This window comes from Coptis chinensis, chromosome 7, assembly GCF_015680905.1.
Source record: "Coptis chinensis isolate HL-2020 chromosome 7, ASM1568090v1, whole genome shotgun sequence".
Taxonomy (NCBI): Eukaryota; Viridiplantae; Streptophyta; class Magnoliopsida; order Ranunculales; family Ranunculaceae; genus Coptis; species Coptis chinensis.
This window is the reverse complement of record NC_141462.1, coordinates 89,351,388-89,377,859: the sequence shown is the minus strand read 5'-3', so window position 1 is coordinate 89,377,859 and position 26,472 is coordinate 89,351,388. Positions and strand designations below refer to the sequence as shown.

The 26,472-nt window shown below is 36.0% G+C and overlaps 1 protein-coding gene across 1 annotated transcript; it reads right to left on the bottom strand.

Moving 5' to 3' along the window:
* Window positions 1-23,444: 23,444 nt before the first annotated feature.
* LOC147489799 (uncharacterized) lies at window positions 23,445-25,873 on the bottom strand. The gene is made up of 2 exons (XM_086571432.1): window positions 25,713-25,873; window positions 23,445-24,534 (listed from the first exon to the last, which is right to left on the bottom strand). Exons 1-2 carry the CDS (start codon window positions 25,752-25,754, stop codon window positions 23,818-23,820), a joined length of 759 nt encoding a protein of 252 aa, XP_086427558.1. The 5' UTR covers window positions 25,755-25,873; the 3' UTR covers window positions 23,445-23,817.
* Window positions 25,874-26,472: the final 599 nt, after the last annotated feature.

The window sequence follows — 26,472 nt, the reverse complement described above, 5'->3', positions numbered from 1 at the left end:
TGTTATTGCGGTGAAATAGAATATAGAAGATTAAATTTAGCGGGATGGGCCGGAAAAATAATTACGACGCGACGTCAAATGAGTTAGTGGTTAGGAGTGAATTAGGACCTTAAGCCTAATTGGAATATATTGGGCTTGGGCCTTAATATATCGCCCAAATTAAATCAAAACGTAAAAAAAAACGCACCAAACAAAACCAAATCACACCCAATTTTCTCCAATTTCGCCCAATCTCTTAAACCCTAGGAGAGAGAAACCCAAATTCACCAAAAATTCGGTGATTAAAACCTCAATTCCTCACACCCAAACCTTGACAACACTGAACGCGAGAGTGGGGATTCGAAATTTCTGGAAATCGCGTCGTACCAAGGTAAAAGGTGAGTTTAATTTCTTCCTAAATAGATATTTAAACTAAATTTCGATGGATTAGGGGTGTATGGATGAAATTAATTGAATGGGGGTGTTGGTAATGTCGGCAGTAGCTATTTGGAGAAGCTAGAGTGAGCGAAATTGGTGGAGAAGCAAGCTAAGGAGCGATTTTTGCCGACTTGGTAAGAATTTTTGGGTTATTCACTCCAATTTTGAGAGATTCATGTCGATTTATAACTGTTTAAGATTTGATTGAGTAATGATCGAGGGATAAGGAACACCTACCGATTTTATTAATAGAATTAATGTGAATTGAGAGGTGTAGAATTCGTCGTAGTTAGAATTTGGAATGGATAGGAGTGGTGTGGGCATAAGGTCCTACAGTGGCTGTAAACGGACTACCGAGCCCTGTCAGAGTATTAGTGCTAGCAATGGCCTGTATCTCTGTTAACTACGAAACCAAATTATTAACGTTGAGATTCTTCTCGACTTTCGTAGATAAGAATTTCCTCGTTAGTTTGATAAACTCTAACGACCGACGTATACATCTGATGTTATAGGAGTGATCTCGAGTGGATTTGGTTAAGTGGGCTTGATTCGGTTAAGTGGGCTTGAGGAGAACGGAGCTTGCTAAGGTAGGAACCTACATACCAATATATAGTATGTTTATTTTCATGCATGATTTGATTTGTTTAAATTGTTAAAAGATAGTTTGCGTATCAACCATGCATGTATATATGGTATTCATGTTTTGCATTTGTATGTTTCCGCGATATAAACTAAATATACGGATAGCTTTTGTGTGAAAAATGGTTTTTGTGAAATCGGGGTAGCGGAGATTTATTTTCTTTGTTAAAAGAGCAAAACTAGTTTTGGGAAGGGTTCGCGTCTCTTGTCTCAGTAAGGAGACAGAGAGATGAATTTTGTAATGCGGGTAAGGATTACCCGGTTGTTTGTAACTAGGTGGGAGGTTCTGGATTGTTCCCGGGATGGTTGTTGTTATTTACGATGATTCGCCGTTTGGGAATCATCGGTTGTTATTTACTATGACTGGCCCGTTTGGGAGTCATAGGTTGTTTTACTCGATTGCGGGAAATCCAGGAACTCACACCTACATAATCAACAGTTTAAAAGGAAAACTAAATATGTAATTATAGTATTTTGAAATAACCAGTAATACGAGTATATATATATAATACTATGCTTATCACGAGGGATTTGGAAAAGAATTGGTGAATTCTATAAAGAATTTTTCGAAGAAGGCGACAATTATTTCTAGGATTCCAACTGTGGTGTACACCTTCGAGGTGGTGGGCCACCTTTAAAGGGATGCATCCGCGGGGATGTGGTCCGGAATTTCTTTTCTACTTTTCTAGATAACCATGTTTATGCGTGCCCATTTGTATGGTGATTAGCTTGTGTGAGGTTACATGCTACCTCGATGAGGTTTAGGCGAGGAGTGAGAGTTTAGTCCACTCCTAGATGTGTGTCGAGGATCTGGCGATCCAGCAGATCGTCGAACGGTTGACCACCGTAAGTTAGGTGACAGCCCGTATGGGGGGGTCGTGGTCACGGGGCCCACCCGAGCCCTAAAAGCTTTGGGGATTTTGTGTATTATAACACAACAACGGCATTTCAGCTCCCGCAGTAAAATCAGAAAACAACGGTGCATGGTTCTTTTGGAAAATCTTGAACCGAGATTTGCTTGTGGTGGGGTTGAGTACCGGTCGTACCCCTCACCATTCTAATAGGATCGTGACCACAATAGTTGTATGATGATTGTGAAAATTATATTTTGAATATTAACGAAACATGTCGAAATGATTTATGCTAGTTAGTGATGTATGTATATAGTCACGATATTTTGATTTATTATGGAAACCCCTGCATGTTTTAAATGTTTTTATAAGTAGACTATTTATTGGTTATGTGCGTTTATGGGCATAGTTGTTTGCTCATCCTACTTAACATTTCGAGACGAATTTCGAGAGGAGGCTTTTCCTAACCCTAGCGATGATGGTTATGGGGATTTGGGAGGATTCCCCTTATGCTTTGAGGGACGAGTCAAGTTCATATTTTTGGGTTGTATAGAGATAGTTTAGTCCATTCTTTTTTGTTGTATATATTGAGAGCTAGCTCATTTTGGATGTAATACCCGATGTATTGGAGTGTAGTTAATCTTAAACATTTTGGATCTGTATATGGGCATCACAGTTGTGTATAGGGTGAAGATTTTGTATATATATGGGTGTTGGAAGGGTATTATGAAATGTCCAGGTTTATGACAGATTTTAGGGTTTACGAATGTCGATTAAACAAAGGAAACTCTGCTGAAATTTCGGTAGAATTGGGATGGGTGTCAGCCTCGAGATTCACTCCTCGTCCTCGGGATGTGTGTGTTGGGTCTCAGGGCGTCACAGATCAAAACCGAATTGTTTTGGTGTGGTGGGGAGTGAAAGTGGTGGTGATTGATTTTGGTGGTGGTGCGAGCTGTTGAAGGAGAAGAAGGAGACCACGATCCGGTGCTCCAGAACTAAAGTTTTGTTTCAGTTGGGCTTGGGCCTAATTAGAATTTGTGGGCTTTAGTTGTTTTAAAAAAACATGTGGGCTTAAGTTGTGTTTAAACTGGGCTTGGGCCGAAATAAAACTTGTGGGCTTGAGTTGTTTTTTTAAATAGAACTTGTGGGCTTAAGTTATGTTTAAGTTGGGCTTGGGGAAGGCTAAAGACTTTTGGGCCTTAGTCTTTGGGTTTTGGTTAGATGGGTTAGAATTTGTTGACCGTCGACTTTGACTATTGACTGTTGACTTTTTATTATTGACTTTTCAGGCTTTTGACATATTGAACTTTGTGGATAAATCCAATAATAGGATGTTGTCAAAACTTGTATAAACATGTTTGTCACTATCTAATAAAGATTTGACATGGTATCATGCAATAATATATATTAGCACTGATAGACTTTGACTTTGACAATGTGGCTTATAAGAACTACGAAGGTTTAATTCCAATCTTGAAAGATTTGGATACGTAGGCAACTTTGAGCAAAAGTGCAGCCACTACACTACACTATATTATATATTATATAGTAGTTATTGTGATAATTATATATGTACAATGTTAGTACTTAATTGTGTACGTACTTGTGGTGGTTTAAAAGGTATTCACGAGACATTTAATTAACGTGTTAATCATAATTGAGAATCGGGATATCTATTATTTATATAATGGATAATGAGATTAGTTGATTGGTTATTATGTTTAGAATCTTTATTAATGATTCTACTGTGTGAGAAGATGTTTATTTTATGATGAAAATATTATAATAAATGATAACTCGTGGGTGTTAACAAGTGTTGTAAAAAGTCTTGTGAAAATTTAATGTGTCGCCCACATCTTTAGATCTCTTCATGCCTCTTTGATGAAAAGAAATGAAATGAAATATTTATGACTAATGATGTCATGTGAAAAGCTGTCTTAGAGAGGAACTAAGACATTCGCATTGCGGGTGGGCTGGATTCCTTGAGTGTACGGGAATGTAGATCTGGATTCATTAAATGTGGCGGGAATGACCCAAGGTATTCATTAAATGTGTTATGATGGGTATTCCTTGAATGTGACAGAAATGACCCAAGGTATTCATTGAATGTGCCATGAATGACCTGTTATATTTTTATGTCCAAAAGAGGCTTTGTTTATGTGTATGGAAAGCCTAAAGATGGTTGTGACTCACAAGTTACGAGTTTACAAGATTGAAATATGTTTTCTAGAGGCGATATCTCCGCTTGGGACATATGTCTTGTAGTGGTACTCGATGTGAGTGAGGCACACGGGTATGTGTAATTTGGCAAATGTGTGAAGTGCAAATCGTAGAGTATGAACTAAAAGTTGGGATGTGTCTTTTAATAAATGAGTCAACGAGATAATTAATAAGCAAAATAAAATATTGATTTAACATGTGATGGAGTTATTGCATATGAATATTTATGTATTATGATATACATGATTTCTTATAAGGAAATGTTTATGTGGTTTGTGTGAGTTGATACTCACGAGGGATGAATGTACTCCCTAGTTATGTTTTTCCTTATTCTCATAAGTAGATGAGTGATATTAAAGTAAAATATTGATTTTACGTGTGAGTGAGTTATTGCATATGAATATTTATGTATTATGATGTACATGATTTCTTATGAGAAATATATATGTAGTTTGTGTGAGTTTATACTCATAAGGGATGAATGTACTCTTTAGTTGTGATATTTTTTCCATTCTCAAAAGTAGACGAGTGGTTTAAATAAAATATTGGCTTTATACATGAGTGAGTTTGTCACACCCCAAATTCCCAGACAATATTTAAAACAATTATATTTAATTATCTAGAAACCCGGGGTGAAACAAACCCACCATTTCAACTTGGAAGACAATATAGTTTCGTTTTCCGAAACGGCGTGTAGTTTCTTCCCAAGTAAGATTTCACCCCCAATATACAAATTCCAAAAAAATCTCATATAATAGTACTCATCATTCCCACTTTCCAAAATAACTCACAACATAAATACCACTTACATTCCATTTATTAAATGCACATATGATAACCTAATTAAATCTGAGTTTGGTATACCTTACCTTTAAGCCAACACGTCGTCTTAGGGTAGGATATTTACGTCCCTGCAGAAAAGATTAATAGATCCTACCCTCCTGTAAAACAGAGTTAGACATCACAATAAAAGGATTTATCTCAGCCAGTCAAATCTCCATTCATAACCAAACCTCATTTAAGACATTTAAGTATAATTGATATAACCTGGTTCGTCCCGCATATTCGGGAAATACCACTTATCATAATACCTATAGTAAGGGTAGTCATTCATATGACATCATTACGTCATAAAGTTTATGCATGCATAACTATAAATCTCAGACTATCACAAGTCATTGATATTTTCGTAATAACATATCAAGTTATAGTCATTTCGCAGTCACATAGAAATCACAATCATTTACTAAAATTATTTACAGTCACACCTCACATCCATAACATCACACAATTCATATACTTTTACTTAAAAACCACTCGTCTACTTATGAGAATGGGAAAATATCACACCCAAAGAGTACATTCATCTCTTGTGAGTATCAACTCATACAAACCACGTAAATATTTCTCATAAGAAATCATATACATCATATGCAATAACTCCAGCACACGTAAAATTAATATTTTACTTTGATTATTAATTATCTCGTTAACTCATTTATTAAAAGACACATCCTAACCTTTAGTTCCTACTCCATGATTTGCACTACACACATTTGCCAAATCACACATATCCGTGTGCCTCACTCACACCGAGTACCACTACAAGACATATGTCCCAAGCGGGATATCGCTTCCAAGAAACATACTTTCATCTTGTAAACTCGTAACTTGTGAGTCACAGCCATCTCTGGGTTTTCCATACACATAATCACAAAGCCTCTTTTGGGCATAACAAAATATCAGGTCATTCATGGCACATTCAATGAATACCTTGGGTCATTCCCGCCACATTCAAGGAATACCCATCATAACACTAACGGGTCATTCATGGCATATTCAATAAATGCCCTGAGTCATTCCTGCCACATTCAAGGAATACCCAAACCTACATTCCCGTACATTCAAGGAATACGACCAACCCGCAAGGCGAATACCTTAGTTCCTCTCTAGGGCAGTCCAAACTATTGGGTCATTCATGGCACATTCAATGAATACCCATCTATCACATGACATCACAAGTCATAATATCTCATTACCAAATCCTGAGGCGTGGAGAGTTCTAAAGATGTGGGCGACACATTAAAACATTATTATCACTTATAATTATACTAGCATTACTCATGTCAAAACAGACCACACATGCAGAGAGTCATTTTCGCGCTTCAAGGCAAATCAAGCACTTAAATATCATTGAATGTAAACAGACTTATAATTAAACAAATACAAGTTACATAACTACACTTGTATATACAATATCGTAAACAAATAGTTCATTAGCCCAAATTCAAGTCCACACACACTAATGTCCAAAACAGATCCACATATACTAAAGTCTATATTCATATACAACCTCTATCTCACACATATATATTCATGTAGTCTCAAAACAACAGTAATTTCTAATACAATCACATAGTTATCACACAAACTAATATATAAATTATAGATATAGTGTAGTATAGTGGCTGCACTTTTGCTCAAAGCTGTCTACGTATCCAAATCTTTTAAGATTGGAATCAAGCCTTCGTAGTTCTTACCAGCCACATAGTCAATGCTATAGTTTTTCCTACATTCATCCAAAGGACATGTAACTTAATTATTTAGAAACTAGGGTATGTAGACATACTTTTTCATGTAGAACTCGAAGTCCCAACCTCAGCCTATCTAGAAGAAAACTTAAGTTGAAAACGGTAAAAATCTTAATTTTCAACAAACTAGATTTCTGACGGACTATCTTCCGAATGACACAACGCTTTCCACATGTGTCCAAATGCATCAAGGCTTTTTGCGTTAAAAATCTAACACACAGAACTTACTTTCTTATATTTTACAAAAATACTCAATCTCATTCTAAATGTTCGATAACTAAGCTCGAACACAGTGCGTATAAACTGATTTCTGACGCACTATTTTCTACCAGTCAAACTTCCAAACACCATAATTAATTCCACGGGCCTCGGAATGCGATGAGGCCAATTGGAATAGAAAGCAGACTTCCAAATCTTATTTTTTTTTATGTTTTATAAAAAATTTAACTCTCAATCTAACTATTTTAACTGGACTTGAACACAGTGCGCATAAACTGAATTCTGCCACACTGTTTTCTGTCAACCAAACGTCCAGACACCATAGCTGTCTCCACAGGACTCGTAATTGGACAAGGCCAATTGAGTTAGAAAGAAGACTCATAAAACTCACTTTTTCATGTTTTACAAAAACTCTAACTCTCCTCCTAGCTTTATGCAATTTGTGATCAAACCCTATGCACAAAACTATTTTCTGACAAATAGAATTTCTGATGCATAAAATTTTCGAAGTCATATCTTTTCCGTCACTCATCCAAATTAAATGAGGCTCACTGCGTCGGATAAAAGACTAATGGGCACGCCATTAGTCATGGTAAGGACTAGTTCCACTAATCTATTATACACTTATCCTTGTTATACCAGACTACCAATATAATTGGATAAGAAGCGTTATCAACCAAGAAAATGTCAACTGGTTAATGAAACTGGACTTTCCCAAATGTGATTGAATTTTATTTTTTACCTTCCTTACCTAACAGAGGTTCTGATAAGTTCTGGCCTATATTGTTTCTAGAAACCAAGTGTCTAAGGAGTCTTAAAGCACAACAGAGAAGGAATAATTTTACCGGCCATGACACCACATCAAGGATCGAAATAGTGTTTGTTCTCAGTAAGACTTCCAAATAAGTCCTCTTACAAGATAAACCACCCAACACCACTGATTAAACCCATTTTCCACAAATATATCCCACAAAACGGCACTAAAATGTGCAATGCTAATAATTTAACAACAGACTGAACAAGCTAGAAAAACCCAGTCCTTCCTAGTGTTCTGACTTATACTATGTCTTCTCACATACTCTACAAGCAAAAAATAGAAAGAATATAGACATAGGGGTAGGTTTACAAACGTTACCAAACTGTTTACAACAATTTTATACAACATTTTATAAAGTGGATAAAGCATTGTTGAGAATATTCAACTAAAGTCCTTTTTTTTTTATATATTTTCGATAATCATTCGACTAAGGTCTTGAAGTATGGTCTTAAAGGGTGAATATCAGGTAGAAAATACCAAACGTTAGAAACTGGAATCGATTTCACACAGCAGTTATGACAAAGTCTAATGTTAGATCTTAGATGGTCTCATGGGAATACACTAATACAAACGGTGTTACACAAATCACATGTAAAACTCCTATTGGTCCTGCTGATCCAGTTTCGACTTCACAAAAATAAATAAGCACCATTCGTAACATACCTTGAGGAACTGACAAGTACGTGTCCTAACATAGTATTTTCTGAGCAACAATGATGTGACAGAAGAGATATATCAAAGTCGGCTTTAACATTGTCGATGAGTTTACTTACCACATTTCCACAACAGCATCTCCAAGACAGCCACAGCCACTTCGTGTAAACACCCTTAAACCCAACAAATCGTAGAAAACGGTTATACGCTCTCCGTATCTCTAGAAGCCTCTATTTTTTTTCTCTATGTAAAACTCTCCCTTTTCTTTTCTTTTTTCAAAACCCCTCAAAAATAGGGAATGAGGTTTATCCTCTTTATCCTATCTCTTTCTAATCATTATTATTTTTATTTTATTTTATTTATTATTATTATTATTTATTGTATTAGGAAAATATTAAATTAAAATACGGGGTGTTATAGAGTTGTTGGATATGATTGGTTGTGTATTATTATATGATACATATAATTTCTTACGAAGGAATGTGACATGAATGTTAATATTGATGATATATTATGCCAGATTATGTATTCTCATGGTTGTTGTGAGAGTGAAGTAGAGGTATGAATTAAATATTTATGTTTGGAAAACCTAACTTTGTTTTGCAGGATAGTAGAACTTATTAACATCTTATGCAGGGACGTTATCCTACCATATCACGTAAGCGGATATAGGTAAGATGTTAATTAAATTAATTTACTAGATAATGGAATTGAGATCTTAATTGGGAAGAAACTATACGCCATTTTGAAAAATGGAATTATCTTGTCTTTCAAGTTGAAATGGTTGGTAATGTCATATTTATTTATTTGGAAGATTGAATGTAGTAATGTATATTTTATTTTAGTCTTACTCATACAATCAAATTCAATTTGCTGACCTATGTTTGCATTGTTTTGCAACGTGGGTGTGTTCTTAAAAACATAGATACTAGAATGCAGTGGATGACTACGTTTGAGTTGGATTCGCTTTTGGAGCTTTACTGGTTTAAGTTTTATAAAGTGAAAAGTTTTTATTTGAAATAGATGTAATAAAGTTGGTTAGTATTTTTTTTTATTTGTAGATTAAGAGTTGCTCTTTTGGTTTTAATTTGATCTCATTTTTCTATAATGTGTTTAGTAATGGATTATTAAAGTTTCGTTTCATCTTGGATTTTCAGAAAATGGAATAAAGTGTGGATAATTCTATATTTTTAATTTTTTGAAAATTTGGAGTCTGATCCATTTCAAAATTTTGCATTTAGTAGGATTGCACTAGATTGTAGACACAGTGGTCATATATCTATATTAACAATACATAGCAGTGTAGGGCCCGCAGGGCCCCCATCCTACAGCTCTAACAATGTTTTTTCGGCTTGTGACGTGGACAATCTAACTTATACGGGACCGTGTGCTGCATTACACATCAACATCCGCCCTCATTAGATTCAATTTAACATAACTCTCTCGACCGTCTCTCTCTTCTCGCTCTCTTTAGCTTTTAGTTGATGCCGCTCTCTCACACATCTCTTCTCATCAAGATAAGACCTTTTCGGTTTATCTTATTACCGTCTCTCTCTTCTCGCTCTCTTTAGCTTTTAGTTGATGCCACTCTCTCACACATCTCTTCTCATCAAGGTAAGACCTTTTCGGTTTATCTTATTATTAATTTGAATTTAAAAGTTCAGGACTGTCCTTTTTTTCTTTTTCTCTTTTCTCTTCTTGCTCTCTTGGTGAAAAAAAACACACGCAACATTGCAAAGGTAAGAACTTGCACTCACTTGTTTCTTTTTCAAGAATCTGTGGTAAGGGTTTACGCTTTGGGGTTCTTCGAGAACATCTTTTATTTTGTAGAAAACATGTTTTTTTTAGAGTTGGGTTTTGTTGTTATATATGTTGCATTAGTTGAAGGGTTTTGTTGAAGTAAAAGAAGAAGTATTTGTGTTAATGTTTGGGAATGTGGTTTGGCTTTTCTTTGTTTATGACTCTGGGGTTTGCTTATTTGTTACTGTTTGAGTTGACAAACAAAGAGGGGTTTTTGGGGGATTGATTTTTTATAGATTGCATTGTGCGTAATGGGCTGTGATTTTCTATTTTCTTTTGCTTGTGTTCATGGTGTTTGCTTATTCGATGCGTTTAATGCTTGTTTGTGTAGTATCACGCTTTCCAGTTGTTTATGTTTATGGGGTTTATAGGTTTTACTTCTTGTGCTTAGATTTGTGATAAATGAAGTGGAATTTGTGGTGTTTTTTTGGAAAAAAATCACATATCTTAAACTTGTTTTAATGGGCCGTGATTTTCATTCTCCCTCCCCCCCCCCCCCTTCTTTTTTACTGTTTTACACTTATTTGTTAAGCTTGAAAGTGCTTATGATCAGTTGAGTGTCGGGGAGAAAAAGAGAGAGAGGGTTGAGGGGTTTAGATTAGTTGGGTTCCATTTGTGTCTTTCTTTTGCTTATAGTGTGGTGTTTGCTTGGAATGTTTTTACCGATCTGAACTTGTATTCGATCGTTTAGGTCTGAACTTATATCTGCCAATGGCGCGTAGAGGGAGCCCAAGAAAGGTTTGTACTTTTCATTTATTTTATTTATTTATTATTTATTATTTATTTTTATTTTTATTATTATTATTATTCCCACCACCCCCACCCCCACCCTTTTTGACTGTTTTATACTTATTTGTTAAGCTTGAAAGTGCTTATGATCAATTGAGTGTTGGGGAGAAAAAGAGAGAGAGGGTTGAGGGGTTTAGATTAGTTGGGCTCTATTTGTGTCTTTCTTTTGCTTACAGTGTGGTGTTTGCTTGGAATGTTTTTACAAGTCTGAACTTATATCTGCCAATGGCGCGTAGAGGGAGCCAAGAAAGGTTTGTACTTTTCATTTATTTTATTTATTTTTATTATTATTATTATTATTCCCCCCACACACACACACACTTTTTTGGATTAGTTGGGCTCCATTTGTGTCTTTCTTTTTTGCTTCTTATTGTGGTGTTTTTTTGGAATGTTTTACTGTGTCTGAACTTATCTGCCAATGGCGCGTAGAGGGAGCCCAAGAAAGGTTTGTACTTTTCATTTATTTTATTTATTTACTATTATTATTATTATTATTATTATTATTATTATTATTATTATTTTGTTTAGTTTTAATTTTAATTTTTTGTAATTTTTTGTACATCTTCTTAGGTTCTTAGTTTTGATTTTTTATCTCCCCATATGTTTTGGAAAATATCATTGCAGATAGGTCAAGCGCGGATGGATGCTGCCATAGATGCACTACGCCCTATGGGATATGACATTCCTTTAATACGGCGCAAGGTGAATGAACTTTTGGAGGTATGTTTTCACTTGAAAGTGTCAGTGTTACAAGGATTAATTGATTCTTCTTTTTCTTTGATTTCCTTTTGTAGCTTTATCAGGGACACTGGGAAATTATTGAGCAGGGACCTTACATTATTCTTATTGAGGCAATTCTAGAATAGCAGGAACAAGAACAAAAAATGGTCATGGTAATCAGTCATACTTTTTCTTATCCTTCTAATAGATCACTTGTAAACATCAATAATCTTACGCTTAAATTAATTGGTTTTGCTTGCATTCACCTCGTTTCCAAATCTATATGAAACTTGATTTTAGAAGCGTATGCAAATTTATAAGAGAAAATTGTAGTGGGAGTGGATGAAGTTTCAATTCTGTAATCGTTGTATCTTACTTTAGGTCTTATCAGTAAAATAAGTAATTGGTTAATTTGGATCCTACTTGAGTACTTTTCCTATTACTTTATTGGTTTTGATTATTTATAAGAATTTGATTTTTCTCTTATAAGAAAATTGGATTTTTCTCTTATAAAAAACCGAATGTCAATATTCTCGATTTAGCTTGCATCGTGCTCAAAAAGGATTCACAGGCTTTACAATTCTTTGGTTTAGTTGGAAGTTTACTTTTTTTTTTGTTGGATTTTCTAGCATTTTAGTGAATAGACTACACCATTTTATTGTTCCTTGTAAGAGCGAAATGTGTTGTTTCCCTGAAGTTATCGATTTTATTGAGCATACCAATTAGGAAGGGAGATACTATGATAGTGCAAAGGGAATACTCTATGATGTGTCTCATAACCCACCCACCCCCAATAAAATAAGACAAACCATGTACAAAATGGTTGTGCCTAGAAGTATTCCTCAATACACTAACCACCCCACCCCACCCCCACCCCCCCACCCACCCCATAAAATAAGACAACCCCATTACAAAATGGTTGTACCTAGAAGTATTCCTCAATACACTAACCACCCCACCCCACACCCCCTCTAAATAAAATAAGACAAATCTTGTACAAAATGGATGTACCTAGAAGTATTCCTCAATGCACTATGCAACTTTAGGTACTGTCTGATACTCCTTCCTTCCCGTTTAGCACAAAGTCAAATTTGTATTATGTGCCTAGAAACAAGTCAAGCCATGTCTTTTAAGATTTACTTGAAACAATTTCCAAAATTTTCACATCTTTCCGTTTGCATACTGATTCAAAAACTGACAAGGACAATCCGTGAAGTTTGTAGGAATCGATCTTTGAACTGAAGTTTTCAGCCATGGCCAGTTATGTGGCATTATCCAGGTGCACTTCTACAGCCCGCGTAAGTATTTTTCTACCTCCAAACGCTGAAAAGCTTACTACAAATGTCATATACCCTGAAGTCTTGCTTGAAGCATTTGTCTAGATGACATATGTCTGAAATATGTGTCTAAAGTGGGCGCAATCGTGCCAAGGCATGGAGTTTGATCCAATCAGCAAAGACATACATTTTGCCCATGGAATATGTCCACCGCCATGACCGGGTCCAGGTGAAAACTAACACTTTCTCGCTTTAGATCGTGAGATGACATCTTCTCGCCCATCACTCCCGATTCACCGTCTTCATCCATGTTCGAGGTACGTCATTGTTTTTGTGGATGGATACATGCTTAGCTACTTGGTTTGCTTCCTTGAACCATCATATACTTGCCTCCTTATTTACACTTCTGAAATTTTCACGGCCAATGATTCCATTACTTGGTCCAAAATCATTTCAAGTCTCCATCAACTAAAATAATCAAGACTACCCACAACTCAAGATAAGTGATTAATGTCCACCAGCTAGAGGTTCATGCATGGATGGCTTGGTTGGGTTGTTGAAGAGGTTACTAATTGCATTCTTCACTCGATTTGGGAATAGTGTGTTCTCCGGTTCCAAGTTTCAACTACACACGCCAATGTGCTTGAGACGGAAATTTCATGCGAATGCTACAATCTCTTTATAGCCACATTTTGAATTTCTCATGATGATGATCCCGATGTCCCTTTGGTTTTGGTTCTTTGGATGTTAGAAGTCACTTTGTATGGTACAATTTACCCTGTCTGGGAAATTTTCAGCGGATTGCTACTGTTGTGATGAAAAGCTTCCTTAGTATTCATATTCACACATGTCTTAGTTTCCTTTGAAGAGGCACTAGAATCTTTTATTATTATTATTATTTTATGGTGAAAAATGTCTAGAATGAAGTTGGTTTTTGGTTTGAACTGTGAGACTTGACAGGTTCTATTTTCATTCATACCCACAATAGGTATGAACATTGATTGTTCATATCTACCCATGCTGAACGTCAGCTATGAACATTGATTGTGGCTATGAAAACATAAACCCAAAACAGATATGAACAATAACTGTTCATATCCCAAATTATGAACATTAGCTATGAACAATAGATATAAACAAAACAGATATGAACAATAAATGTTCACACCCAAAACAGATATGAACATTGATTGTTCATACCCAAAATATATATGAACAATAAATGTGCATACCCAAAACAGACATGAACATTGATTGTTCATACCCAAAACATATATGAACATTGATTGTTCATTTTAGGGAAGTAGCGCCTTGGCGTGCGTGTAATGTAGAGGCGTAAACGCGGCATACCCTTTTGTATACAAGTCCATTTAACTTCTTTAACCATCCCTGATACGTTTCACTTGAACATGACGTGCACTTCATTTTAGGCTTTCTAATTCCATTGTCTTTTCTCCTTCAAGTTCTTGTAATCTTTAAGTCTGTTTAAAAGCACAATCCAAAGCCGTCTTTTCCTACACACTTTACTCGCTAATAAGCCCATAAGGAATATTTGTCGTTGGAAAGCATGGGGTGTGTGACCATTTCTTCATATATTTTATCACATATATAACTTCTCAATCAACTATATAGTTGTTCTTCATCAACTGCTTATTAAAACAGATATGAACAATAACTGTTCATACTCCAAATTATGAACATTAGCTATGAACTATGTTGCACGAATACGGATGCGGACGCGGACACTGACGCAGACGCAGACACTGACGCAGTGACTCGGTTATATCTCAAAAAAGTAGGACGCAGACGCGGCAAAGGACGCAGAAATTAATTAATATTTATAATTTTATTTTATATAAATTAAACATTAAAAACTTAATTAAATGTATCAACATTTATAAATTCAAAACTATTAAAGATAAATAGCCACAAAATTAAGTTTAATATTTCCTAATCAAACTTTAAAAACATGTTATAAGTCTTAACAAAACAAAAAAAATGAAAAAATTGAGTTTTTTAATATTATTTTGATTTATTTTTTATTTTTAATAAATTCAAATCCGCGTCCTGACCATCTTGACCGCGTCCTGACTGTGTCTTGACCAGTGTCCTGACCATGTTGACCACGTCCGACGGGCGTCCATACTGCGTCCGTGTCCGCGTCAGACGCGGACACAACATATTAGGAGGTGCGTCCGTGCTTTAGAAGCTATGAACAATAGGTATGAACAATAAATGTTCACACCCAAAAAAAACATGAACCCAAAACAGACATGAACATTGATTGTTCATACCCAAAACATATATGAACAATAAATGTTTATACCCAAAACATATATAAACATTGATTGTTCATTTTTCGGGGTAGCGCCGCAGGCGCGTCGAGGTCTCGTGGGCCGTAGGCGCGGGCATAACTTCAAAGATTGGTGGACGTTTTTCTTTGATAACACAAGGTCACATTTTCAAATAAAAAATATAATAAAATGAGATAGGACAAATTTGCGGTAGACACACCTGGGCACCCTAAGGCTAAACAAAGATCAGTTTATCATGGTACCAAATAGGGGTGTTCATAGGTCGGTTTTTACTGGTTTCGAGTTGCATTCTATTTTTAATGGTTCCTATCATGTTTGGTTATTTTATTTTATTTTTAAGAAAACCCGAAACTATACCCATTAATTAAGTTGGTTTCGGTTTTTTCTTGGGTTATATATTATTATTACTAAAATTACGTTTTTAATTACGTAACAGATATAAAAGTTAGTTTTTAGTGCGACAATAACACTTATAATGGTCATAAATTCGATAATCTTTGAATTTTTTAGAAAAACTTTAAGTACAACTCATAAATTGTCGTCATTTATGTATTAATTTCCATTTTAAATCGAACAAGAGTACATTATACTATACATACATACATACATACGATCTATATAAATATATATTACACACTAAATTTTAACATATACAGTGTATTAATTAATTCCGGTTCGGTTTTAATTCCGCTATTAACATTTTTAAACCCATAACCGCTATAAACAGTTTTAATTCCGATTCGGTTTCGGGTAATTAGATACCCATACACACTCTAGCTCCCAAACATATATAGGATACTCACAAAGTAATATTTTCTTTGCTTGGGATTAAGAAGAGATAATCAAAAGCTCCTGCACATAACTGCAAAGTTTGGTGGACGTTTCTGTTTTGTAGCAGGTGGACACATTTTAAAACAATGGAATTGAAAATTAAGAAATGAGATATGACAAAGTTCTGGTAAACACACCTGGGCAACCAATGGATAGACAAAGATTGATATGTGTACCACATACTTAATGGTTATGAACAATAGGTATGAACAAAACAGATATGAACAATAAATGTTCACACCCAAAACAGATATGAACATTGATTGTTCATACCTTCTTTCGGTATGAACAATCCGTGTTCATATCAAAAAAAAAACATGAACCCAAAACAAATATGAACATTGATTGTTCATACCCAAAACATATATGAACAATAAATGTTCATATCCAAAACAGACATGAACATTGATTGTTCGTACCCAAAATATATATGAACAATAAATGGTCATACCCAAAACATATATAAACATGATTGTTCATTTTTCGGGTAGCGCCGCAGGCGCGGCGAGGTCTCGTGGGCCGTAGGCACGGGCATACCCTAGTATATATATATATAGCTTGAACTTAGGTTTGAAATATCACTGCCTTGGGCTCCTATCAGCGCCTAGTGCCTTGGCTTCCTACCAAATGTGTAGTATAGGACATCTGATCATTGAGAGGTTGATCCCAATGAATGAAACTGGTCTCCATTGTTAATGATCGAACGACATTTTAAAGCATGGCTTTTAGGCACTAAGGGTGTGTTTGTTAACTGGCAAATGGGGGTGGCTAATTGTATTTTCCCACTAGAAGCACCATTTGCCAGTGTTTGGGTGTATGTAAGGGCCCTGGCAAACACTATTTGGAATTAGTCGGCAAATCAAATTATCCCACTAGAAGTGGGAAAATAGAAAACACCTCCCCCCAAAGTTGAATTAGTCACCCGTTATTTTCCCACTAGATAGAGAAAATATAAACACCTCTCCCTCTCGATCTCTCTTCTCTCTTTCTCACTGGCTGCCTCTCTCCCTCGATCAACTCGCTCTCTTCTCACGTATTCTCTCTCGCTCTCATCTCTCATCTCTCATCTATCTTTTCTCTTTCTCTTTCAAACTATGGGTCTCTCTTTCTCTCAATCTCTCTTTCTCTCTCAAACTCTCGGTCTCTCTTTGCGCTGTTGTGGTGTTGATTTAGTGTGTGTGTGCTGCTGGTGCGTGTGTGTGGGTAGTGTGTGTGTGTGTGTGTTGTTGTGTGTGTGTAGTTTGTTTTTAGCTAGCACTTCTTTGTAATTAGGGTCGTGCTGGGTTAAGATGCAAGTTTGGAAAACAGTCATGTGTGTGTAGTGTGTAGTGTGCAAGTTTCAAGCATGTTATTTTTTCATTTTGTCATGAGAAATGTATGAACCGAAGTTCGTAATTTTAGAATATATACCAAAATAAAGTACAATTACAATGATGCGACCGTGAGAAATCTTGACTCTTAAGTTGATTTGTAAGTTCTAACTCAACGATGACACCTTCAGGCTCAGCGTTGTATCAACACAAAGAAGGACAATATCTACAGACTTGTATATAGACAATGGACACGTAGAAATCATTGCATTCTTCCTCCAGTTTTCGTCGTCCTATATGGCTATATATACTCTTAGTCGGCTCAACAACTCCATTTCTTTTTTGTGAACCAATGGCAATGGTCTCCGATGATGGACTCGCTAAGATTGTACTCATAGACAAAATTACAAGAGATCTTGCCAAGGCAGGGTCCAAACAAGAGTGCAGGGGTGCTCGTCTGCATCTACGCGCTAAGCAACGCAATTTGACGACCTGCTGACATAACACCAATGCCCTTCCAATTAAATATCTGATGAGTAGTGAAGTTTTGGAAACCTGGAGGACCCTGAATAAGAGACAAATAAAAATCTCTTCTTGAACCATAAGCTCCAATCACGATACTGATAGCCTGGAGTTGACTGTCATTAAATAATGACTTGAATGCACGCTGCCACGGTTATGGTAGTTTACTTAATTCAAATTTACTAGTTTCATAATCACCAAGAGGACGACACTGGTAGTTTACTCAATTCAACTTCACTAGTTTCATAATCACCAAGAGGACGACAAAAGTGGGTTTCAAGATAACCGGAAGTATAGGGATATCCTTCAATGATGAGAGTGCTTGAAACTCGAAGTTGAGGCTTTTATGGCATCTAACGGGTTACAAAATGATATTGCTCTTTTGTGAAGGTTGAGGATTCATTCCAAAAAAATTAACTTGTTGCACGGAAGTTAATTTTATTTCTTGCGAGTCTTGTGTTGTGCTATTCTTCTTTGGTGTGTCGCGTGAGTGGTGAGTGTGTGTGATCGTGAGAGTAGTGTGTGTGCTGCTGTGGTGTGTGCTGATTTAGTGTGTGCATGTTGTCGAATCCATATTTGGCATTCAAACGTAATTGAATGGACGATCATGATTTATACAAAAAATCTTATGGTGTATCGAGTATCAATTATCTTTGTTTTATTAATTATCTTGATGCACTTTCTTAACTAGGAATTGTTTTATATATATTAACTCGACTTGTATGCTTATTAATTAGATATGACATGCAAATGGACAAATGCAATGGAGAGTGTTCTTATCGATACATTCCATAGTGAGCTACTTCTAGGTCATAAGAATGAAAATTGATTTCTTCTAATATCAAAAGAGCGTGCAAGGGAAACACTCCAAAACATATTTACATTTGGTATCGACTTGACTATTAGTCATGTAACTAAACGAATGAAGACCTTACGATGGATAGCACGTGATATTGCTAATGTAACTATGTAAGAGGGGTTTTAATGGAGTTTCAAGAACATAAGATCATAGTTAGCAATGATGTTTGGGATGGATCAAGCAATATCACGGAATCGAAAGTATGTAAAAGTACAAAATAGAATTTTTCCAAGGCACAATGACATTTTATATGTGTTTGGATAATAATAGTTGTTATGGTTCATTACACTTTCACTTTATTTTATGGTTATTTGAGAAGACATTTTGTGGATATTATTAAAAAGTTGAGTTGTATACTTGTATTGTCTTTAATTTTATTTTTTGTTATACTTCATTGAGTTTGAAAACCAAAAAAAATATCTCACAAAAGTTGAAATATCATTTGCCATTGGAGAAAAACCATGTAAACAAACACTGACAAATCTTATATTTTCCCACTATAAATTTTTGCAAACAAACACTGGCAAACTGAAATTTTCCCACTAGAATTTGCCTGGCAAATCTATAATGGAAAAACACTGGCAAATCTTATATTTTCCCACTAGAAGTTTGCCAGTTAACAAACACACCCTAAGCACTCAAAGAAGTTAATTAAACTGCTCTTGAACTGGTTCTCACTTCTCACCCCAAGTGATTGGAAATACGAGGTATGTACGTAGAGTTGTCCATGGGTTTCGATAATTTAATAACCGAACCAAACCGATAAAAAACGGTTTGGGTTTTAATAATTTAGTTTGCCTTTTATCGATCTAAAACCGAATCGAACCGATAATATATTGGTTTGGTTTTGGGTTTGCTCTCTACCAAACCGATATGAACCCGAACCGATAAGATAGCATTTTAGTAATATATATGATTAATTTTGTATATATTTATCAATTATGTGGTCAAAATTAATTAATTTAATTTAAAATTTAATTGATTTTATACTTTTCAGTTTGGATCGGTTCGGGTTCGGTTTGCAATATATCTTATCGGTTCGATTTGATTTTAGATTAAATATAATATTATCGGTTCGGTTTGGTTTCGAAGTTTCCAATTTTCTTATTGATTCGGGGTTTGGATTTTCCAAAACCCAACCCAAACCGATCTATTGACAGCAGTATATGTACGAGTGGACGCATCGCGGTTAAACAAATTAACCTGAAATTACCTTGGTCTGTGTTTCAGTGTTTGGACTAAAGTCTTAAGTACTCGCCTCACCTTTTGACTTGAAGCTTAAAATCAGAGGAAAATTTGTCTTAAGGTACACACAATATGAGTATTCCCGGGATGTCCGCATGGCCGCATGCATAATATAACACTCCGTGTTTTCTTTCTTTTATTTTCCTAAAAATAATAATAATAATAATAATAATAAAGATAATATAATGGAAATAGATAAAACAGATATAATCCAGCCGTTACGGATAAGAGCCCGTAAGTAAATAGATAAGGGTTGTCCTTGTTTTTCGGAAAGTTTTCTCACAGTTTTTGGGGAAAAACACAGCGAGAGTTTTATACAGAAAAACGGAATTTTTCTGAAAGAATAGAAGGTTTTGAACGAAGAAGATCGTCGTTTCGCGCAGCTGTCGACTTCAGTCTTTCGGGTTTTTCTCGCGGTTCGGTTTATAAACAGTGAGTAGATATTTTTTTATCTTTCACTGAACCAATATTTTTAAGTCTGTTAAAAACGTTAATGTCTGATATCTGAAAATCTGCCAATTTATTTCTGTTCAATTATTCTTCAGTGTTGTTCTACATACTGTTTATTCTATATACTGTTCGACTTAGTCCAGAAGATGCTTGTGATCGACTTCGCCTGCGGTAATCGTGTAAACAAACCTATGAAATAAAAAGATGTTTTTAAATCAAATTTGATTAGTTATATACGTTTTGGTATAAGCTTGTTACTGTTGGAGTTTGGGTAAGCCGATTTTATTGGGTTTTAGGTTGAGGTGTTGATGTATATCAAGTTGATATGGATTGTTGTTTGAATTGGAGATTGGAACTGTTAGGGTGATAATTGGTGATAGATGGGTTGTTGGTGTCGCGAGGTGGGGCTGCTGAAGCTCCGGAGGAGCTTCAATGGCGACCAAACCAAACCAAACCGTCCTGCATTTTGATTGTTTGGATTAGTGTTTTTGTTTGGTTTTGTTGGGAGATTGTTGTTGGGTTGAGGTGGATGTGTTGGTGGTGGATTGGGTGCTGGAGAGGGGACAATTGGAGCTTTACAGAGTGTTAATGGCGTAGGTCGCGATTTTTACAGTATAATAGAATCATGATTTGATGGTATAGGTAGGTGGGGGTTTTTGTGGGGATGAAAACCGTTGGGTTCTTTTTAGTCATAGATGGCCGGTGGTGGCTGCATCGGTGGTGGAGGCGCTGGTGGAAGTTTTGTGAGGAAGGGGATGAACAGTGCATTTCGATTTGGGCTTAGGCCAAATCGTGATGGGCTCATATGTTTTAACTTTTGGATTTTATTTTTTGGGCTTAAGTTTAGACTATGGGCCTTAAACTTTGGGCTTTTGGGTTAGAGGAGTTTGGGGCTGGTTGACTGCTGTTGACCCTTGGCAGGTCGACTTTGACTTTGACTTTGACCAGAATTGACTTTGACCAGTTGACCCATTTTGACCTTTTAACTCGGATTATGATTTGGGTTATTATGATAGGTCTAGAGCCATTAGCATGCTTGGCTTTAGGCTAAGACCGTTATATATACGTGTGTATGTGTATTAACTACTATGTGAGATTTTCGTATTTTATGATATGCAACGATATGACACTTAGACATCTCTATAATTAATAACGCGTAAACCAAAAATACATGAATCAAGATCTTCCTTCGTTTCCGGAGATAATATATTTAATAAAGTTCAATAACGCGTAAACAATTTACCATGAACCTTTTAGAACTCTCCACGCTAAAGTTTTGGAATTGAGTTTTACGATTGTTGATGTCATATGTTAGGTGGGCATTTATTGAATGTGTCATAAATAAATGGCCGTTAACGTTATATATGGGTATTCATTGAATGTGTCATGAATGACCAGATTGTTCGACTACCCTGAGAGGAACTAAGGTATTCGGATCTTCATGGGTTAGTGGTATTAATTTGATTATGCGAGTGTTTGGGTTTTCTTTTGAATAACTATATGATATCTACATATGTTATATAGAAGTTCTAACTTTCTTTTGCAGGAGGGTAGGACTTAATAACATTTTGTGCAGGGACGCGGTCCTACCATTATCCAAAAGTGGATATCGAAGAAGTTTTAATTGATTACCTAGTTATAATAACGAAGTTATGATAATGAGTTAATAGAATGAAAGTCTTGCTTGGAAAGACACTATGCCGGTTGAAATGCCGGAACCATTGCCTTCGTCGAAAAAAGATTAAGTTATGGGAAATATAAAGTGATTGTTTGGATAATTAAAGTATGATAATGGTTTTATGTGGTTAATTTCATCATACCAAAGAAATTCCATTTTTCGACCCATATTTACTTTGTTTTTTTAACGTGGGTGTGTTTTGGGAACATAGGTGGAAGGCAAATGGAACCGCGGCGTGTGATTTGGATTTTTGCCCTGAGCGGTCCAGGGAGGTTATTTTATTCAGTCCGATCTTTTGAAAGTATGTAATAACGTAGTTTTCTTTTCATATGACATGAAAATACGATGTTGAAGACTGTTATTCTTAGAGTGGTTTGATGTTTTATTGGGACGGAAGATAGACTTTTTTATAAAGTAATAAAGAGAATTTTGGAGATTATTTTTGTTGTTAAGATTCTTTTTATGATGTGGGTTTTCGGTTTTGACATGTGTAGTATCCACCCCGGCCATGCACGGGTTTTAGACAATTGAATATAGTGATGTTTGAGATATTTATATTTCAAATATTTATTTTTTTAATTATTTAGAAATTCCCACTGTCACACATAATTTCTCACTGGCCTGCCTCTAATTGTTACTCTCCAACTTCAGACTTGGAGTCCGTTCCTTGAACTGAGCAAGTAGGAAGTATAGTCACCAAAGCAAGCTAAAAAGAAGACTCAGAAGTCTGATCTCGACAAATCAAGTCCCAAGGGCATATTAATCGCATTTGAATGGAACCAGAAAACTCAACTTTTGCAACCCCTGACCCCAGTTATTTTACTAATAATCGTGGACATTCTCGGAAGCACATCTATGGTACAATCGAAAATTATCTTATAATTCAGTTTCTGTGGTCGAGGCAAAAAACCACTTATTTAGTGTTATCTACACGAAGGTCTAGGACGTCAGCTTCACTTTAAGCCCTGGGTGATACAAATCGGCGTACACAGGCCTGACGCAAGTACAAATTCAACATAAGGGTAACTGGGCACATATAAGTCCATAAGTGTTTTCTCGGCTACTGTTGAAGCGTCGAAGGTGGGTCTGCCTATGAAATTCATCAGAGGACAGTTCACATCTTAATCCCCTAAAGCATGGTATTCGAAATAACTACTGTAAATTTGCTCAGTAGTCTTTTGTATGTATCAAGTGAATATGCGAACACATCTATCAATTTGACTGAAAAATAATGCCAAAATTAAACAGAAATTAGTATTTTACTATTTTGTGTCATATCTGGCATCAGACATACAATTCCAGTCTCTGATAATTTCATGGAGAGTAAGTGACACTATTCATTCAGGCAGACGTAGATTTTGTAAGTGGTAACTCTAAACGTGTATACTGCTTCGTACAGTATGAGGTCAAACAATTTCAACACGATTTTGTTACAAGACCAAAAGCAGTATATGGAATCTATTTATCGTGGTCAAGATAAGATATATCCTCAAAGCATAAATTATGTAAACACGATCGCAGGGAAAGGTATCCAAGAGTACCTAACTCAAGTTGGCCAACCGCTACGTCATGAAGGTAGCTCACTTGGAATAAACAGCGACCACTTCGCTTCCTTAGTTCTCATTAAAATGGATGGCACCTAACTTCCACACAATATAAGTCGTTGCAACCATGGTCGTGGTGATGAGGACAAAAGATAATACAATGACAAACAGATCAAAACCACCAGGAAAGTCAAATGTCAATCCCTGCTTTGGCATTCCACGCTTGCTGTCATCTAACAAGTTTGTCGGAGCTTCAGGAAGGCGGGATCTTTTCTTCCCTCGCTCACTTTCTCTAAGAGCATCCAAAACTTTGCTACCAAATTCTGATTTGGAGGGTTTTGAGTCTGTTCGACTGAGGACACGGGCTGCCCTAAGTTTCTCCCTTGCAGTCAATGATGATCGTTTCACTGATTTAGAAGAAGATACCGTGTCGACTTTCACATCAGATGGGACCCCTGCTCCATTATATGTCTGTGATTTTTGGGTTCCCAGTTGACTTCTGGCAATGGACTCATCAGTAACTGCTGTTCCCGATGATGTCACTGTTGGAGGCTTTGCTCCTAACAACTGATCATCAGTAAGTGTTATTCCTGCTGCAGAATCGTTATCTGTTGGGTTCCTGGCAACTTGGTTGCTCTCTGCAGCCAAGGTAAACAGACCCAATTTATTCCCCTTTCTACTCTTCCTTGATCCAAACCATGGACCTGAGGAAGCAGCAATATATCTGGTCTTTAACCCAGAATCTCCAGAGTAACTTCTAGACGCGTATTGTTGTTTTCCTTGCAACTGTTGATTAGCATTAGTATAAGAGTAGACCATTAGATTGCAGCAGAAAGTATCAGTTATCTTTAAAATTATGATAACAAGATACGGCTCTGGCATAGCAAGGACACGCCATTTACAAGGAAAACTGGAGAACCCAATACAATACAGAGCCCATTTTGTAGTATCCAATATCATAGACTTAGAATTTAATCACCTCTGTTCGTGTCGTTTTTGTTTTATTATTATTTAATATTTTTCTCATTGAGTAACATGTGAGCATAGACAAAAGCATGACACTTAATATAAATTCTAGTAGTCTCGTCTCTTGAAGTCATCGACATACTGAACTCATGTATATGCCAGTATGCCACTCAATGCGTTCTATAAGTACCTTGCTCCCGAATGTACGCTGGTTGTGAGCGTAAAATAGAAGCATATTGTACAGAACATGAGAAAAATACTCCTACTGCTTCAAGTAACAGTAGTAGCTTACCAAAACCTCTACTATAACCACGCCAAACCACTGAAGCAATTAGACCTCAATGCCCTAACTAAAAAAAATTCTATGAATCACAGTCAACTGGCATCCTTCTAAGTACAGAGAAAGAACTCTTTTACCACTCACTCCACTGTTGGAAAACTTACTTCATTGCTAACCTCTACAATTCCACTAACAGAAGGGGCGGGCGGGCCTGAATGTTTTTGAACTCCTACTCTTTGACATAAGAATTGGCAAGAGAGATACAAGAACAAGGACTCTGCAACTGCAAGTCTACAACCTCTGAATGTAGTCTACTCACAACATGAATGTGCAGCCCTAGACACTCCTAAAAGTGTTCATTTGACTTGGGTGCTGTATCATGTTGGATGCTCCATTTTCCATGTAAAAGTAAAAAGTTCCGTGTCGTAATAATTTTATACACTACTGAAGGCCTAAACAAACGCTTCAAATGACACTCGGAAACACCCTCTTAGAGCCTTTATATGAACTCATCTATCTTTTAGCTTCATAAGTCATGACCAAGATTACTAATTTGGTCGTGGACAAGTGTCTGAAACGAACAAAATATGAAATGATTGCCATCAAATACATTCAGATTTGTACTCTAAGACCAATACATATATCAAACATCGTAAAAGGCAGGGATTGAAACTTACTACTTGTGAAAAATAGCTATAAAGCAAACGTACAGAATTACCGTTGAGCTGAAGCTTGGGACTGAATTTAAAGAAAGAGCCATCCTATTTTTCAGGTCATTTGGCTCCCGAGTAGAATGTGTAGGTGTCCGTCCGTCTGTCTTTAGAAGGGGAAGATTGGGTTTTCTGCTATTCTGTCCACCCAACTTAACAGGTTTATACTACGAAAAGATTTTGAGTATTGAGTGACGATGTTCAGGAGCAACTCTCTAAATAGTTGTACCGTACAGCCCACTCACTTGCCAACAGTTATTGGTTTTGGCTCATTCGCTATCTGAAACCAAAATAACCAACTACTTGGAAAGCAAGATTGAGTATAGGACTATCGGCAGTAAAGCTTAAAACTGTTAAAAGATATGTGGTTAACTATGGATTCAAAATTTCTGTAGTATGAAGTTGCGGAAAAGGATAATAGTAATTAAGATTATGATTGCTGTTACAAGGAGCTGTTCTAGGGACATATCTTATCTTAACATGTAAACAAACTCAAAATCATTAGGGTATTTATAAGTTTTGGATTGGGCTAATTTTTTGTTGATATGATTTCCTAACTATTCTAAACATCATCACAAATAATCAAAAATATCAAAAATTTCTAAACTTGCCAAATATAATATCAAAAATGGTGAAAATGAACGGTCTACAATTAGCCAAATTTTGTATAGGAGATCACATCTAAAAAAAATTAGCCTAATCCAAAACTTATAAATTTACGTGTAATGATAAAATATGTCCCTAGAACCTCTCCACTACGAGAAAAGA